This window comes from Amia ocellicauda, chromosome 4, assembly GCF_036373705.1.
Source record: "Amia ocellicauda isolate fAmiCal2 chromosome 4, fAmiCal2.hap1, whole genome shotgun sequence".
Classification (NCBI taxonomy): domain Eukaryota; kingdom Metazoa; phylum Chordata; class Actinopteri; order Amiiformes; family Amiidae; genus Amia; species Amia ocellicauda.
Window position 1 is genome coordinate 911,962 of NC_089853.1, and position 17,623 is coordinate 929,584.

The 17,623-nt window shown below is 45.4% G+C and overlaps 2 protein-coding genes across 2 annotated transcripts; both read left to right on the forward strand.

The window, feature by feature from the left end:
* Positions 1–300: 300 nt before the first annotated feature.
* Positions 301–4,568, forward strand: LOC136748926 (mucin-6-like). The gene is made up of 8 exons (XM_066702935.1): positions 301–314; positions 489–630; positions 1,358–1,465; positions 1,790–1,978; positions 2,389–2,628; positions 2,947–3,103; positions 3,416–3,559; positions 4,294–4,568. The coding sequence occupies exons 1-8, from the start codon at positions 301–303 to the stop codon at positions 4,473–4,475; spliced, it is 1,176 nt and encodes a 391-aa protein (XP_066559032.1). The 3' UTR covers positions 4,476–4,568.
* Positions 4,569–4,839: 271 nt separating this feature from the next.
* LOC136747525 (mucin-2-like) lies at positions 4,840–10,297 on the forward strand. The gene is made up of 4 exons (XM_066700406.1): positions 4,840–5,076; positions 5,256–8,219; positions 8,781–8,895; positions 9,669–10,297. The coding sequence occupies exons 1-4, from the start codon at positions 4,980–4,982 to the stop codon at positions 9,838–9,840; spliced, it is 3,348 nt and encodes a 1,115-aa protein (XP_066556503.1). The 5' UTR covers positions 4,840–4,979; the 3' UTR covers positions 9,841–10,297.
* The last annotated feature ends 7,326 nt before the right edge of the window (positions 10,298–17,623 follow it).

Genomic DNA, 17,623 nt, shown 5'->3' on the forward strand with positions numbered 1-17,623 from the left:
CACTCTCACTCTGCCCTGCTCTCTCTGTGTGCTGTCCAGTGCTGCGGTCACTCTGCTCATTCCCGCTCTCACTGTCCCTGCTTCACCACTTCTTTGTGGTTCCAGACGAGCTGTGTGACCGGCTGCTTCTGTCCCTTGGGCCAGTACGATGACAAGCTGCAGGGCTGCGTGAATCTGGAGAACTGTTCCTGCGAACAGGGCCAGGACCTGTATTATGCCGGCACAGTCCTGACGACTGAGTGCAACACCTGGTAGGGGGGCGGCGGGATCACTGTTCCTGCTTCTGCTGCTTAGAGAACAATGATTAAACACAGGTGGTGTCTCTTCAGACCAAAGGAGTCCAGATTTTAATTTTAAAATGTATTTATGTTTTTATTCTTCTCTATTTGAGGTTTCAGGATTTGTAACGTTAATGTTAGGAAAGCCAGATATTTCTAAGTGTGTCCATCTCTTTGTGTGTGTGTGTGTGTGTGTTTGTCTGTGTGCAGCACCTGTAAGGGGGGGCAATGGGAGTGTGTCCTGAGCGAGGTGTGCCCGGGCACCTGCCTGCAGTACGGAGAGGGGCACTTCAGGACCTTTGATGACCTCAGCTTCACCTTCGATGGCAGCTGCTCCTACCTACTGCTGCAGGTGGGACTGTGGGGTGGTGGGGCTGTCTGTGGGGCTTGGCTGTGGGCCAGACTAGGGCTGCTGGTAGGGGTGGCAGCAGGCACACCGCCGAGCCTGTTATACTGACATCAGCCCCTGCATTATGGGAGTGGTCATTTAGTGTGGTGCAGTGGTCTCCTACCCTGGTCCTGGAGAGCCCCAATCCACTTCATCTTATAGGTCACCTTAAGTCACCAATTTCTAAATACTGGGAACACATGGGACTTATAAATCAATTAAGCAAGTCAGCCTGCAGGTATTCAGATAATTGCTCCAATGGTTTCTAAAGGACTAAATTTACCACCTGCTTCATTGATCAGAATGAAATACTTCCAGGTGTTTATAAATTGGTGATAGAAGGGTCACCACAAAAACCTGCTGGATAGGGGCTCCCCAGGACCAGGGTTAGAGACTACTGTTGCAGAGTAATGTAGTGCAGTGTACTGGGTTTGTCACTCTGTAGGGGTGGATGTGTGGATGTCAAGTACTCAAGATACACACTCTCTCTGTATCTCTCGCACTCACACTCACAAGGCATGGCTGGTGCCGTGATGTGAGGGTTCACAGGCAGGGGTGCCAGGTCCTTAGGAATCTGCTTGACTGCACGGCCGCTCTGCTACAATCTCTCCCCCTCAGCAGCTGCGGTGGCCCAATGTGGCTCTTGCCTGCGGTTGTGTGTCTAATGTATTTGTAACGGCCACTGTTGTAGGATTCCTGCAGTGGGGAGGGGAAGCCCCAGTTCTCTGTGGAGACCAAGAACGTGCTGTGTGGGAACCCAGGCTACACCTGCTACAGGGCCGTCCAGCTCACTGTCGGGGTAAGAGCCTGACTTGCAGCACCGCTGGCTACACTCCCAGCGGTGCCACCAGAGACACAGACACCCAGCAGCCCTGCTAACGAACTTCACCTGATTCAACCTGACGAGCTGTCATTGGAAAACAGCGCTGGAGGGGAAGAGAATTAAAAAAAAAAAAAAAAAAAAAAAAAAAAAAAATTACATAAAGGAAGGTGCTTACTGTATTCTCTCTAACTACCTTCCCCTCTACTGTTGTGTTTATGTGCCATTGTGCTTGTTGCCATGTTGTTGTGTTGTCGCATTGTTTGTTGTTGTGCATGTTGTCATGTTGCGCTGTGGCTGCAGGACGCGGTGCTCCAGCTGGATGGGGGCTCCTACACCATCACACCCCCATCCGCCTCCGACAACTTCACTGTTCAGGACAACACCCTGTACCTGGTGGTCACAGTGGCAGTGCCCCCCCCGCCCAACCAGCTGACCCTCATCTGGAACAAGAACATGAACGTGCTCATCAAACTCATCAAGAGCAGCCCAGTAAGTCAGCCGCACAGTAAGTCAGGCAAGTGGCCAGCAGTGTGCAGGTGTGGTCAGGGCTCTTGACTCTCAAGTGGAGGGTTGTAGGTTTAATTCCAGGGCACTGCTGTTGTATCCTTGAGCAAGGTACTTTACCTTGCTCCAGTAAATGCCCAGCTGTATGAATGGGTACAAATGTAAAAAAATAATGTGATATACTGTAACAATTATCCAGTTACCCTGGATAAGGGTGTCTGCTAAGAAATTGAATAATAATAATAATAATAAAAGCGGCCGGTAAGACATGCTTGCTATAATCAACAGCATTTTTCAAACTGAAAATAGTCTCCTGAATAATTCTGTGTCAAATGAGGGAGGTGAACACCTTGCCTCTCAGGTGACTCTGTGCCCAACCCCTGCTTGCCTCTCAGGTGACTCTATGCGGTTTGTGTGGCAACTTCAACGGGAAGAATGGCGACGACTTCACGTTGCAGAACGGGGACCTGACTGCTGACACTCTGCAGTTCGCCAATTCCTGGAGGACCGACCCTAGCTGCCCTGATGCCCCACTGCTGTCCAGCACCTGTGAAATAAACCCCATGCGCCAGGCTTGGGCACAGCGGCGCTGTGACATCATCAAGAGCATTGTGTTCCAGCCCTGCCATGACCAGGTCTGAGGCTCTGATCTCATTGTCTCTCTTTCTGTCTCCCTGTGTCTCCTCTCTCTTCGTCTATCTGCTCCTCTCTCTCTCTACTCAAACAGGTCAGCATCATCTGAATCCCCCTACCTACTCCCATCTCTCTTGCACTCTTGTGCTATCTCTCTCTCTCCTCCCACAGTGAGGCTGCTGCTGTAGAAATCTGTGCTCTGTGTGTCTCTGTTGATTAGCTGAGGTCGTATATATGTATGTACAGAGAGAGGTGTTTTTGTTTGTAATTCAACTGTGCAGTGCAGAAATGACAGCAATGCATGCGGTGTCTGTGTGCAGGTCTACTACCTGCCTTTCTACGAGGCCTGTGTGCAGGACGGCTGCGCATGCTCAACGGGTGGGGACTGCGAATGCATCTGTAACGCAGTCGCTGTGTATGCAAAAGAGTGTCTGGATCAGGGCGTGTGTGTGGACTGGAGGACACCTGACTTCTGCCGTGAGTCCAGTCTCTCTGTCCTCGTCTCTCTCTCTCTCTCTCTTTCTATCTGCCTCTCTATGTCCCTGTCTCTCCTTCTGATTCTCTGTCTTGTACTCTCTCTGTCCTAATCTCTCTCTCCCTGTGATTCTGTCTCTGACTCTCTGTCCTAATCTCTCTTGTTCTACTTACAGTGGTAGATCTGGGTATTAACAAAATGAACTACAGTCCAGTTGAAACACCCTTTGCTTGATCAACATGTGATGAAGCTATTAAAATAATAAAAATAATAGTAATATGAATGTTAAAAAGTGCTCTCTCCTTTTCTCCCAGCTGTCTACTGTGACTTCTACATTTCACACAAGAAGGTCGAATCCTCCTACACCTACATCGAAAATAAGACTTGTACCTGGCACTACCAGCCCTGTCTCTGCCCCTTCAACTCCTTGGGCTCCCCAAGGATCAGTAATGTGGAAGGTATGGTGCACATTTGCCCTGTCCCCTCTTCTTCTTGCATATGGCTGATGTCTCAAGAGTGACACCTGTAATTTTACACTGAGGAGCTGGAGCGAGCCGATGGGTGTGGTGGAGTGCAGTGTCTCTGTGATATCTCTGTTATTATTATCAATCTGCCATTGAGTTATTAAGTTTGTTCCTGAAGGTGAAGTTCTCAGTGGTTTCCATTTGTGCGGTGAGGTCTCCACATCTGTCTGAGTCTGTGCGAATGCAGTTTAAAGCTGTCCAAACCCATGTGTGACATCAAAGCCAGGGACCGCCTGTGTCAGGTCTTCCACAAGCTCTTTGCTTGGGAATTCTTTTGATGTCCATTCAGCTCCTTCACCCTGAGACAGGCTGTTGTGTTGTGGCGCATGGGAGTGGAGTGGCAAAGCGCTTAGATGTGAAAAGCTGTGTACAAAATGAGACTGCTTTAATAATTTGTGTGGGCTCCTCTACTTCTGCTTCAGGAGGGTAATTTTCCAAGGGCCATACAGCTTGTAAACCCAAAAGTGGGCCCAACTACTGAGCTTTGGTCATTATTATTATTTTTATTTCTTGGCAGATGCCCTTATCCAGGGCGACTTACAACATAAGTGCAAAACAAAGTGCAAAAATAGTTAAGTTCAAGGCATCAAACATTACAAGCAGTCATCTGACTGTCAGCACTGTGTGAGTACGACCCAAACACACTCCTCTTTGTGTCTTCTGTGCAGGTTGCTACAAATGCCCCTCTGATGAATACTTCAATGAAGCACTACAGAGGTGTGCCCCCTGTGGTGAGTCCAGCTGCCGGTGGCCCTGTCTTGGCAGGGGCTTCTGTGCTGTGTGCCTGTACGACCCAGCTAAATGCGTTTCAGTCAGAGCACACAGTAATCTCTTGGGTGTTTCCTCCTGATCTGACATACTGTTATGAATGTGAAACTGCCCCTGCATGTTCTCCAGCTGTTCAGTGTAGCAATAACAAAATTATGGATATCTGGAAGACAGAGGTAAGTAGAAAATAAATATTTCTATTTCTACTAATTTCTCTTCTACCTCTAGCCAATGAAGACAGAGTTAGATGAGAATGGCATCATACCAGGCTGTTTCCTGGGCTCCAGACCTGTTTGAAGTGGTCGAGCAGGGCTGTGCTGCCCTCTGACACAGGGAGTTTGTGGAAGAACAGGACGCAGTGCTGTAGCTTCCGTCAGCACAGACTCCACAGGCCCTACTCCCTGCTGGTGCCATCACCAGGACCGTCACCTAGCAGAGCTGCACTGACTGCACTGTGTGTCTTTCAGAATTACCGAAGAAGCCAACAACTACAGAACCACCATCAACTACATGTACAACAGCTACACAACCAACCACCCTGCCAGAATTCACAACCACAACTACACAAACGCCATCGACTACCACTATGCCACTGGCATCTACAGGATCTACAACACCAGCAGCAATAATAACGCAGTCAATGTGGACAACACAGAAGGTCACACCTCAGATCCACTTCACAGGTGAGTCGGGGGGGTTGTGACCTTCACTGTGCGCAGCGCAGCCCTGTGGGCAGACTGGGTTTATTCAGAGAGACGCATGCAAACCAATGCAGATAAAAGCATCAACAGACATGGAGGGAGAGAGAGAGAGAGAGAGAGAGAGAGAGAGAGCTACACTGACTGTGCTTTGTGTCTTTCAGAATTACCGATCAAGCCAACAACTACACAGACACCATCAACTACATTAGGAACCGCTACACAACCACCTACAACACCCACCCTGCCAGAATTCACAACCACAACTACACAACCACCATCAACTACATTAACCACCCAGCAGCAAACAACAACAACACAAACACCAACAACTACAGAAACATCATCAACTAGACAAACACCTTCAACAACATTATCAACCCAGCAACCTACAACAATGACACAAACACCATCAACTGCATTAACCACAGCTACACAATCACCTACAACACCCACCCTGCCAGAATCCACAACCACAACTACACAACCACCATCAACTACATTAACCACCCAGAAGCCCACAACAACAACACAAACACCAACAACTACAGAAACATCATCAACTAGACCTACACCTTCAACAACATTATCAACCCAGCAACCTACAACAATAACACAACCACCATCAACTACACAATCACCTACAGGACCCACCCTGCCAGAATCCACAGCCACACAACCACCATCAACTACATTAACCACGGCTACACAACCGCCTACAACACCCACCCTGCCAGAATTCACAACTACACAACCACCATCAACTACATTAACCACCCAGCAGCCCACAACAACAACACAAACACCAACAACTACAGAAACATCATCAACTAGACATACACCTTCAACAACATTATCAACCCAGCAACCTACAACAATGACACAAACACCATCAACTGCATTAACCACAGCTACACAACCACCTACAACACCCACCCTGCCAGAATTCACAACTACACAACCACCATCAACTACATTAACCACCCAGCAGCCCACAACAACAACACAAACACCAACAACTACAGAAACATCAACTAGACATACACCTTCAACAACATTATCAACCCAGCAACCTACAACAATAACACAACCACCATCAACTACACAATCACCTACAGGACCCACCCTGCCAGAATCCACAACCACACAACCACCATCAACTACATTAACCACGGCTACACAACCGCCTACAACACCCACCCTGCCAGAATTCACAACTACACAACCACCATCAACTACATTAACCACCCAGCAGCAAACAACAACAACACAAACACCAACAACTACAGAAACATCATCAACTAGACAAACACCATCAACTACATTATCAACCCAGCAACCTACAACAATGACACAAACACCATCAACTGCATTAACCACAGCTACACAATCACCTACAGGACCCACCCTGCCAGAATCCACAGCCACACAACCACCATCAACTACATTAACCACGGCTACACAACCGCCTACAACACCCACCCTGCCAGAATTCACAACCACAACTACACAACCACCATCAACTACATTAACCACCCAGCAGCCCACAACAACGACACAAACACCAAGAACTAAAGAAACATCATCAACTAGACAAACACCATCAACAACATTATCAACCCAGCAACCTACAACAATAACACAACCACCGTCAACTACATTAACCACGGCTACACAACCACCTACAACACCCACCCTGCCAGAATTCACAACTACACAACCACCATCAACTACATTAACCACCCAGCAGCCCACAACAACAACACAAACACCAACAACTACAGAAACATCATCAACTAGACAAACACCATCAACTACATTATCAACCCAGCAACCTACAACAATGACACAAACACCATCAACTGCATTAACCACAGCTACACAATCACCTACAGGACCCACCCTGCCAGAATCCACAGCCACACAACCACCATCAACTACATTAACCACGGCTACACAACCGCCTACAACACCCACCCTGCCAGAATTCACAACTACACAACCACCATCAACTACATTAACCACCCAGCAGCAAACAACAACAACACAAACACCAACAACTACAGAAACATCATCAACTAGACAAACACCATCAACTACATTATCAACCCAGCAACCTACAACAATGACACAAACACCATCAACTGCATTAACCACAGCTACACAATCACCTACAGGACCCACCCTGCCAGAATCCACAGCCACACAACCACCATCAACTACATTAACCACGGCTACACAACCGCCTACAACACCCACCCTGCCAGAATTCACAACCACAACTACACAACCACCATCAACTACATTAACCACTCAGCAGCCCACAACAACGACACAAACACCAAGAACTAAAGAAACATCATCAACTAGACAAACACCATCAACAACATTATCAACCCAGCAACCTACAACAATGACACAAACACCATCAACTGCATTAACCACAGCTACACAACCACCTACAGGACCCAACCTGCCAGAATTCACAACCACAACTACACAAACACCATCAACTACATTAAGAACAGCTACACAACCACCTACAACACCCACCCTGCCAGAATCCACAACCACAACTACACAACCACCATCAACTACATTAACCACCCAGCAGCCCACAACAACAACACAAACACCAACAACTACAGAAACATCATCAACTACACATACACCATCAACAACATTATCAAACCAGCAACCTACAACAATAACACAACCACCATCAACTATATTAACCACAGCTACACAACCACCTACAACACACACCCTGCCAGAATCCATGACTACAACTACACAAACACCATCAACTGCATTAACCACAGCTACACAACCACCTACAACACACACCCTGCCAGAATCCACATCCCCAGCTACACAACCACCATCAACTACATTAACCACCCAGCAGCCCACAACAATGACACAAACACCAACAACTACAGAAACATCATCAACTACACAAACGCCATCAACAACATTATCAACAACTCTGCAACCCACAACAACTACACAAACACCATCGACTACAACTACGCTACTGACATCTATAGGATCTACATCACCAGCAGCAATAATAACACGGTCAATGTGGACAACACAGAAGATCACACCTCAGATCCAATTCGCAGGTGAGTCGGGGGGGTTGTGACCTTCACTCTGCGCAGCGTGAGGTGCCGGCGCAGCCCTGTGGGCAGACTGGGTTTATTCAGCCCAGTCCACGGGTCTTCATTGAGCAGAGCGTCCTCTTAGGACACAAACCACAGAGAGACACATGCAAACCAATGCAGATAAAAGCATCAGCAGCAATACCAGTGATAGCAGCAGACCTGTAATAATAACAATAATACAACTAGCTTTATTATTTTGGACCAGCAGTATTAAATATAAGTTTAGTAGCGTTTTCACTTCAGTATGTTGAGGTTCCTGGTGCAGCACCTCTTCAACTCAGCACAAACTCTGTGTTCTCATGCAGCTGGGCACGGGTGTCATGTCTAGAGCCAGTAGGCTTCAAGAAACCGGTACCTGACCCTTGCTCAAACTGCATCAGGTGGTGGAGGTCAAAATAAGTAATTTCCCCTCAAAGGCACAGAGACACGCATGACCTAATATGGAAAACATACAACGAAGGATATGTTGAAGAGTTTATAATGAGTTTGCTAAAACATCACTGCTCGTTTACTCGTTTTCAGTTCTAGATGTTGAAACCTGCAGGATGACCAACAGCATCAGGGTGATCTCCGTGCAGAATTGTACAGCAGAAGTAGGCGTCCAGACATGCCAAGGCACCTGCAGTTCGGGCTCGGGGTAAGAGGGTTTCAGGGCTCAATCAATGTGCCTCCTTAAGCATCTGACATGGACTGCCTGGTTCTTTGGTTTGGCTGCATCACTCTGACACTAATTCAACTCGATTCATCATTAAAGTAAAGATACATCTGAGCTTGGGAGCTCATGTTGGTGGAGGGGTGCAGAGGGAACTGTTGGTGTTCGTCTTGCTTTCCTCCTACACAGCTGTGCACCGCTCTCCCCAGGGAGGGATGTCCCATGAGCTCCAGCTCCAGACTTTAGCTTCTTTGCCTTGCAGTGACACTTGGCCCAGGCAGCTGTTCTCTGTTATAATTTACATTACTGTAGTTGCAAAGCGCTGGTTGCTGCTCCTAGGGAGCCGTGTCAACGGCTCTGGCAGAAAGTGCACTAAACCCAGCTGTGCTCAGAGATTTACACACCCTTTAATTCACACCATTTCCTTCAGTGACGCGTTGACCAAGTCATATGCCAGGCCACGGAAATCCCAGTGGCAGGATGTTTTACACAGCTGACAGCCTGTCAGAGTTCAGCCATAAATAATCCTTATATATATATATATATATATATACATATAATGTGTGTGTCCTATGAATCCTACATAAGGATATTATTCCTTTTATACTATATATACACATACATACATCTAAAAAGACGACACGAGAGAGTAGAGTAACTTTAAGATACTATTACACTAACCAGTCCCAGAACAGCACTGTCCAGTGATGTGAACTGGCCTCTGTATACCTGTGCAACGCTCTCCTGTCTGCCTGCAGGTACACGGAGTCCGAACAGGGGCTGCCCACTACCTACCAGCTCTGTAAGTGCTGCAGCCCTGTGGTGGGGCACAGTGCGGAGGTGATCCTGTCCTGCCAGGGGGGCAGCACTCTCAGCATCACCTTTCCCATCCTGACTGGCTGCATCTGCAAGAAAATGGCCTGCGTCTAGCCAGGTGGGAGGGGTGTGGGGACAGACTGGAGAAGTAGAGAGGGAGTAGATCAGGGTAGGGCAGCTCCCCACCTTGGGGCCGAGGGCTTTCTGGTGTCCACTCCACCTCCAGTCTGGAGTGATTACTAATGTTCACAAAGTCCAGTCTTTTACTGGTTCCAGGTCTTAGCGAAGGGACTATGGATCCTGCAGGAGCCTCGAGCCCCTCAAGGACAGGAGCTGCCCTACCCTGCTGTAGAGCTTGTAGCGTAGGAAGAATCACAGGCCGCAGCACAGACAGGTAGCATCAGATCCAATCAGAAACAGAGCAGTAAAAACAGGGGTGGACAGGTTGACATGTTTCTCAGTCTTTTATTGATCTGCTGCTGAAATGTTCAGGGTGAGCTATTGATTTTCTTATCTTAGGTTGTAGTCTGTAAGAAATGAGTCTAGTGTCACATGCTTTGAATGCCTTGTAGGTGGTGAAAAACTGTTAATAAAAAAGCTTAAAAACGATACATGAACAAATTGTGCCTCTTTCTGAGCCAGTATGCTTTGAAGTGATCTGCCTCAGCTCACATGCACCCCGACCTGCAGTCAATAACCTGCCACTGTCTTCACCCGCAAAGCAGCAGCAAATACTGTCTGAATCAAAGGCTTTATTATGAGACAGCTGTGTGGAGGTCATGTTTACTGAAGATGAGCACTTATACACATGAGTCATGGACAATTAAACTGCTGTACATTTTCACATTCAGGTCAGCAGTCACACCTGGAGGTGGAGAGGGGTCTGTTAATACACTCTGAATTTGTTTTAATGCTCACAAAGATGACCACAGTGTACACCCTCAGACTGTGGCAACACAAAGCTCAATGTCTGGTCTGCTGCCTCGTCCCTCCAGAGAACTAGCTGTACTAAAGCTGGCCAGGCACTTGGGGTTACTCCGTTGATAAGGCCGCATTCCCCCCAGTAACCCACACCGCTTGCAGGCTCTTTCGGTTTCTTACTGAGAAACAAACCCAAGATCAGCTTTGAAAATGAGACCAAGACATTGAATAGAAGTGATACACAAGTTTAATCGCCAGCACCTGGAGTACGATACAAAGCAGAAAAAATGCATTGAACTTTAATATTGTAGCGTTCTCTATGCTGATGGTGTTTCTTGCATGCTGGGGGGGGTGCTGACGTTGTTTTCTTCATGCTAGCGGGGGGGTGCGGTGACTCCTGCTGCCCTGCCCTGCACTGACCCGAAGCTCTGCTTGTCCTAAACGCCAACAGCCAGCTGGAAAGCAAACTCCTCTGTCCTGTAACAGTTTCTGTTCTAACCTTTTAAGCCCTGCAAATATAAATCTTAAAATAAATAAATCACTTGTAAACACTATCTGGGCGTCATGGTTCATGGAGAGCACAGTGCTCCCTGGTGGGGCGCTGTCCGTTTCTGGGTGCACACCATCCACATGCACACAGCCAGGCAAGGAATGACACGTGCACACACACATATATACACACACACACACACAGGTCAAAAGTCAAAGGCCAGCATGTGTGTGCGGAAAGCAGCACTGAGCCACACTATACAATGTGTGCAATGCATCGGACTCATGGAATCTCTTTGATGCAGCTCGCTTCGGCCCACACTGCTCTCATCACCCCTGGGGAAGCATGAACAAGAGTGTCCTGCAAAGCGAACCCAGAGGAATGTTCAAACAGTGTCGCACAAAGCCTACAGGGATATTGATTTGACTACACCACCCCTTAATCATACCAGTAGTAAGGGCAACGCCGAGGTAACAGATCTCATATAGTTTTCCCCTGGTAAATATTGTGATCCCCCGTTGTAGAAGTGTCCAAAGAAAAAAAACTGAACAACTTCATTGATAAGGATAGGTTAGTGGCGATTGGTGAAAAACTAAAGATAAGGTGCTTAGATTGCAAAGAAAACATATATAAAAGGTGGCTTTTCCAACAGTAATGCCAGTATCTCTGCAGAGAGCTCCCAACACGTGGTAGTGAAACTCTGAGCCAACTGTGAAGCAGAGAATTGACTGTACGCTGAGGCCAAAGACTTGTGTGCAAACAAGATGTGTGCCTGTGTGTGTTTGTTTCTATGTGTAAAACCGCTATATTTAGAGATAATCCAGAGATCAATGGAAAACTTGAATGTACTCACAAACATCATGTTTGTTTTAACCCCAGAAGGGTGCACTCAGAATCGATACATAAGGGGTGCTTTTACATTTTATTGTAGGAAGAGCAGTCCAAGCTAGTGCTAATCAAGCTCAACCAGCCATAAGTGTAAAGTGCTGTCGAGTCTCTCCATTTCTTCCAATAAGCAGCAAAAGCACAGATCGGATCAGTTCAAAGCAAAAACAAAAACTAATAGAATAAACTTTGCTACACAAGCACTAAAGCAAGAACCAAAAGCAAAAATAATAAAACTGAATGCAATATAAACAACAGTTGCCAACTCTTCACCTTGGCTGAAGCGAAACAACCAGTCTCCTCTCCCAGGTTGATCACCCCATGATAACGGCAGCAGCGAGACCAGCCAGTGGCGTGAACCGCAACAGATTCACCGAAGGATTCAGTTGTCATCAATGCGTCGTCGTAATCAATGCACATCAGGCTCTTTTGAATTACAGAGTTGTATGGAGGATTATAAGGGTCAAAATTAAATATTTAATTCATAAATTAATTCATCAATTTGTAAATTAATCAGTTATTTAATCAATTAATAAATAAATTCAGTCATTTATTTCGCTGTCTGCCAAGTGATCGTTGAATTTTCATTTTAATGTTTGTCAATCACCTGAGGGGGCAGGTTATCACCTTCACGAGGCACACGCAGAGGGCGGGTCAATCGATGGAGCACTAAATGTGATGCAGGGGGGCTGTGCTGGTGGGGAGGGGGGACTAGTTTTGAGAATATTTCAGTCCGGTTTGACCCGTGACAACCACTTAAAAGAATCCTAAGTACTGCATTATTAATGTCCAGAAAGCACATGTAATAGAGTGTTGTTACCCCCCCACACACATTTTTCTCAAGTTATACATGTATTTTTAAATAATTCCAATAATTTAGTCTATATAGACTACACCTAATTGACACAGATGGCTGCGGCTATTTAAAACAGTTTTCACAGGGGGGCACTTCACATGCATTTGCTGGTATAGTGGTTAAGATACACCGCTGCGAACCTGGCTTTGTGGGTCCGATTCCACACAGGGTTGGTGTTATGTCTGATGTAGGTGTGATGATGACAAACGGGGGAACAATTGCCACCATCACATGACCACACCACCCCTATTTTATTCCAGTGAGAAGGGGGTCTCACTTTTCCCCCCCCTCTCCCCGCACAGGCTTTAGCAAGATCCCGATGCACACACCACTGAGTCAAAATTCAGAGTTACACACAAGTTTATTTCAATGGCTGCCAGGAGGGGCACGAAGTCAGCTGGGCTAGAGGCCCCATTACCAACAATAAAAATAATTAAAACCACCTTTAATAATAGGCGATTGCGCTCGCAATCTTGCAAAGAAAACAAACACAAAATGTTTAAAAGACAGGCACTAAAATCACTAAAACTAATCCTAAAAAAATCCCCAATAAAACTATACTAAAAGCCAAGCCTGTCTTGCCTGCCCCCCCCCCCCAATAGTCAAAGTCCCGGAATTACAGTGCAAATATACAAAGGGAGTCTCATAGTCACGAATGTCCATTCGAGTTTGTAGCAGGTAGATCTCTAGGTGGCTTGGCAGCACGGGGTCCCCCGTCCACATTGTCAGCCTCTGTTCCAGGCTCTGCAGTGCCACCAATCCTGGGAAGGGAGAGAGAAACAAGGAAAAAAAATTCAGGAGGGATGCATCATTGAGGCCGGGTAAGTGAAACCACACACACTACAGATGTTTTTTTCTCATTCACATCCTCTGCTATCCTTTTCCCCAGTGTGTCTCTACACAGGTGCACTACTTTCCGCCTCGGGCCCAGCTGACCACCGGGGGAACACACCGTCTCTACCAGCCCTGCGACATAAGTAGAAATAGTGCAGACTCAGTCCAGTATCTATACTCAGATGAACCATTTCTTTTTCTCCTCAGGATGCCACACTTGTGTTACGAAGAGACAGCCAGGAGCCAGGAAAGGTGCACAGCAATCATCAGCCAAAACTCTCATTCAAGACCAAGGAGAGTTTTCCCATAGGACAGAGTACTTATCCTGCCGTGAACAATTCCCTTGTTCCAATCAGCGGCTTCCTCTGTCCCTCAATGCTGTCTTCCTAGCCTTTAATGTTCCCAATTGCCGCCTGCCTGCCTATATACACAAGTATATACATCATTATTATCATCTTCCTGGAGTTAATTGGTAGAACGAACAAATATGAGGTGATTAATAAGGCCTTTACACAGCTTCTTAATTAGAATTGCGTTTCAATAAGAACAACTGTTTGGGGAATGTGAAATAGTAGCAAAATGTAAGATAAAGCAAGTTAAATTAACATCAGTTAGAGTGGTTCAATTTCAGCCAAATTAAGTGTAAGAAATCAATAAACAATATAATGTTGAACCATGCATTCTGCTTTTGTGTCTTTATGGTGAGGTGTAGTTTGTATGCGATTAGGGTTGGATTTATTTACATTATTATAAAAAATTATGTAAAAGCTCTTATTTCTCCAGCACCCCCATTGCAAACTACTGAAGCAACCAGGGCTGTGTAATGCTTTGAGAAGCGCCCCTACACTCCATACCTTTAAGCAGTGGCGAACCATGCCTTCTATACCTCCACCTCCCTCAAAAAAAAAAATCACTAACAAAAAATAAGGGGCGTCCCTGGCCATTTTTCTGCTTTAGGCAAAATATAATTTTACTGCTCCATCTTCGAAAATCGCATTGTTGTAGTTACGCGCGCACGCACACTACCGGACATCACGGAGGCAGTCACTTTATGAACAACAATCATTCAACAAGTGTGTGGAAACAAAATGCAACCAGTTCAAATGCAACATTGTAACAAAACCAGCAATAAAAAATCAGTTTCACTAACCAATGATGTTCACTTGAAAACAAAATCCATCCTGCTGTGTTTTGGTGTTTTTGTGCAGCCTTAAACAGCTAAGATTATCGTAGCCTTTCCAACTCCATGCACCCTTGTCGGTCCCAAAACAAGCCCCCCAGCAGTACAGCCTCTTGTGTCGAACTGAGCCTGTAAGCCTAGTGTATCGTTCCCAGTTGCTAGCCTGAAAATGGCGAACATATCCCGCTTTTGCCGGTTGATTGAGCTGGAGATGTCTCCGGCGTTGGGCGGCCTTTTTTAACTTATCAGCATAAATGAGGAGGAGGCACTAAAGGGACTAATTAAAAACAAACAAATCAGCTGGGCCAGATGGTATATTTCTAACAGTACTTAAAGAAATGAGGGAAATGATTTATAGGCCGCTAACTCGATTATTCCAAATGACACTTAGAACAGGGGATGTGCCAACTGACTGGAAGACAGCAAATGTCATACCAATCCACAAGAAAGGGGACAAAACTGAGCCAGGAAATTACAGACCAATCAGTCTCACCTGCATCACCTGTAAAATGTTGGAGAAAATGATTAGACAGAAAATAGAGGAGCATCTTAATGAAAACCATATTCTTGAAGATAGTCAACATGGGTTTAGACGAGGCAGATCATTTTTTCAACATCCAACTGCAGCTGTAGATCAGGTAAAAGCATATGATATGATATACTTACATTTTCAAAAAGCTATTGATAAGGTTACACACCAAAGACTGATCCTCAAATTGGAAGCTGTAGGCATTCAGGGTAATGTAAGTAGATGGATTATGAACTGGTTGATGTATAGGAAACAGAGGGTGTTGATTAGAGTAGTTGCTTCTCACTGGAGTGAGGTTGTTAGTGGAGTTCCACAGGGATCAGTACTAGGGCCTGTGCTTTTTCTAATCTATATTAATGATCTGGACTCTGGGATAGTTAGCAAACTTGTCAAATTTGCAGATGATACTAAAATAGGTGGCTCAGCAGATACAATCTTGGCAGCACAGGCTATTCAGAGGGACTTAGATAATATTCAGTTGTGGGCCGACACCTGGCAAATGAAATTCAATGTGGACAAGTGCAAGGTATTACATGCAGGTAACAAAAATGTCCACTATAATTACACTATGGGAGGACTAGAACTAGATGAAGTAACGCATGAGAAAGACCTAGGAGTCTATGTGGACTCCTCACTTTCTCCATCCAAACATTGTGGGGAAGCAATAAAAAAGGCAAACAGGATGTTAGAGTATATTGTCAAAAGTGTAGAATTGAGAACAAGGGCAGTGATGTTCAGACTGTACAATGCACTAGTTAGAGCTCATCTGGATACTGTGGACAGTTCTGGGCTCCACACTTCAAGAAAGATATCGCTGCTCTAGAGGCAGTTCAGAGGAGAGCATCCAGACTTATTCCAGGTCTGAAGGGAAAGTCCTACTGAGAGACTGAGGACCTGAACCTTTTCACCCTGGAACAGAGGAGACTACGTGGGGACTTGATCCAAGTCTTCAAAATCATGAAAGGCATCGACCACATCAAACCAGAGGAGCTTTTCCAGATCAGCAGGGACACACACCAGGGACACAAATGGAAATTGGGCTTCAAGACATTCAAGACGGAAAACAGGAGACACTTCTTCACACAGAGAGTAGTCACAATCTGAACAAACTCCCCAGCGATGTGGTAGAAGATGAAAGTTTGGGAACATTTAAAAATAGATTGGATAGGATCCTTGGATCACTTAGTTATTAATGGACACCAAACGAGCACGATGGGGCGAATGGCCTTCTCTCGTTTGTAAACTTTGTAATGTTCTTATGTTCTTATGTTGTATCCGATTTCCTAGATACTGGGGTATGCCTATGACATCACGCATATATTAACTTGGATGGTTTGCGATTTTGCAGAGAAAATTACTGCGATTATACATTAAAAGTATCAATATCCCCTTCTGTATAAGAAGGCTTAGATTTTGACAGCCTCTGCTAATTAATCACGTTTCAAATGGTTTTGCTCTTAAAGGAAATTAAGACTGACTTTTCATAGACTCCCACCTGACCCCGAACGGAGAAAAATATTCAATATTGAAAGTGATATCACTAATAAAATGTAAATAAAATAAAAGTTGTCAACATTTCATATACTTTAACGGGCACATTATATATAAATATATAAACACACATTCAGGAAACGATGTCTGAATTGGCACCAGTGTAATATGTTCTGCATATAACAATCAAATATGTATCCTTTGCATTTTCTCACAATGAAGTAAATATAGGATATGCTAGGTATGTGTAATTATATATTTGATAAGAACATACAAGTGTAAAATACATGTTTGCCTGGTATATTCAATACAAATGTAAAGTGTAACTAAAAACGTGTGGCGCAGTGTTTTGGAACAGTTAATTACAATCGATATTGAACGCATGGAATACGTTAGAACCAAAATACACTTGAATGTGTATTTTTTCAATATAAATTGCATTTAATTACATTCTTATAGCATTTGCGATATATATATATATATATATATATATATATATATATATATATATATATTATAATTTTCCATAGGGGTTGAAAGACGCACCCAGGTTTGGAGCTATCGCGTTGTGAGCGTATAAAAGGAGGTGTGTCGCGGGGGAGCCCCAGCAGTCACCTGTGCAGCTCCTCACCTGAGCACGATGGGGATGAACGCAGTGCGGATCTTGCTTGTGTGTGCGGCCCTCACCTGCGCTGCGGGGACGCGATGGGA

Excerpts from the sequence above, each read along its gene's own strand:
- LOC136747525 (XM_066700406.1), top strand. The coding sequence starts at position 4,980 with ATGCCACTGGCATCTACAGGATCTACAACACCAGCAGCAATAATAACG. Across the intron at positions 5,077-5,255 it reads ACCTCAGATCCACTTCACAG|AATTACCGATCAAGCCAACA; the intron begins GTGAGTCGGGGG and ends TGTGTCTTTCAG. Across the intron at positions 8,896-9,668 it reads ACCTGCAGTTCGGGCTCGGG|GTACACGGAGTCCGAACAGG; the intron begins GTAAGAGGGTTT and ends GTCTGCCTGCAG.
- LOC136748926 (XM_066702935.1), top strand. Across the intron at positions 1,979-2,388 it reads AACTCATCAAGAGCAGCCCA|GTGACTCTATGCGGTTTGTG; the intron begins GTAAGTCAGCCG and ends CTTGCCTCTCAG. Across the intron at positions 3,104-3,415 it reads GAGGACACCTGACTTCTGCC|CTGTCTACTGTGACTTCTAC; the intron begins GTGAGTCCAGTC and ends CTTTTCTCCCAG.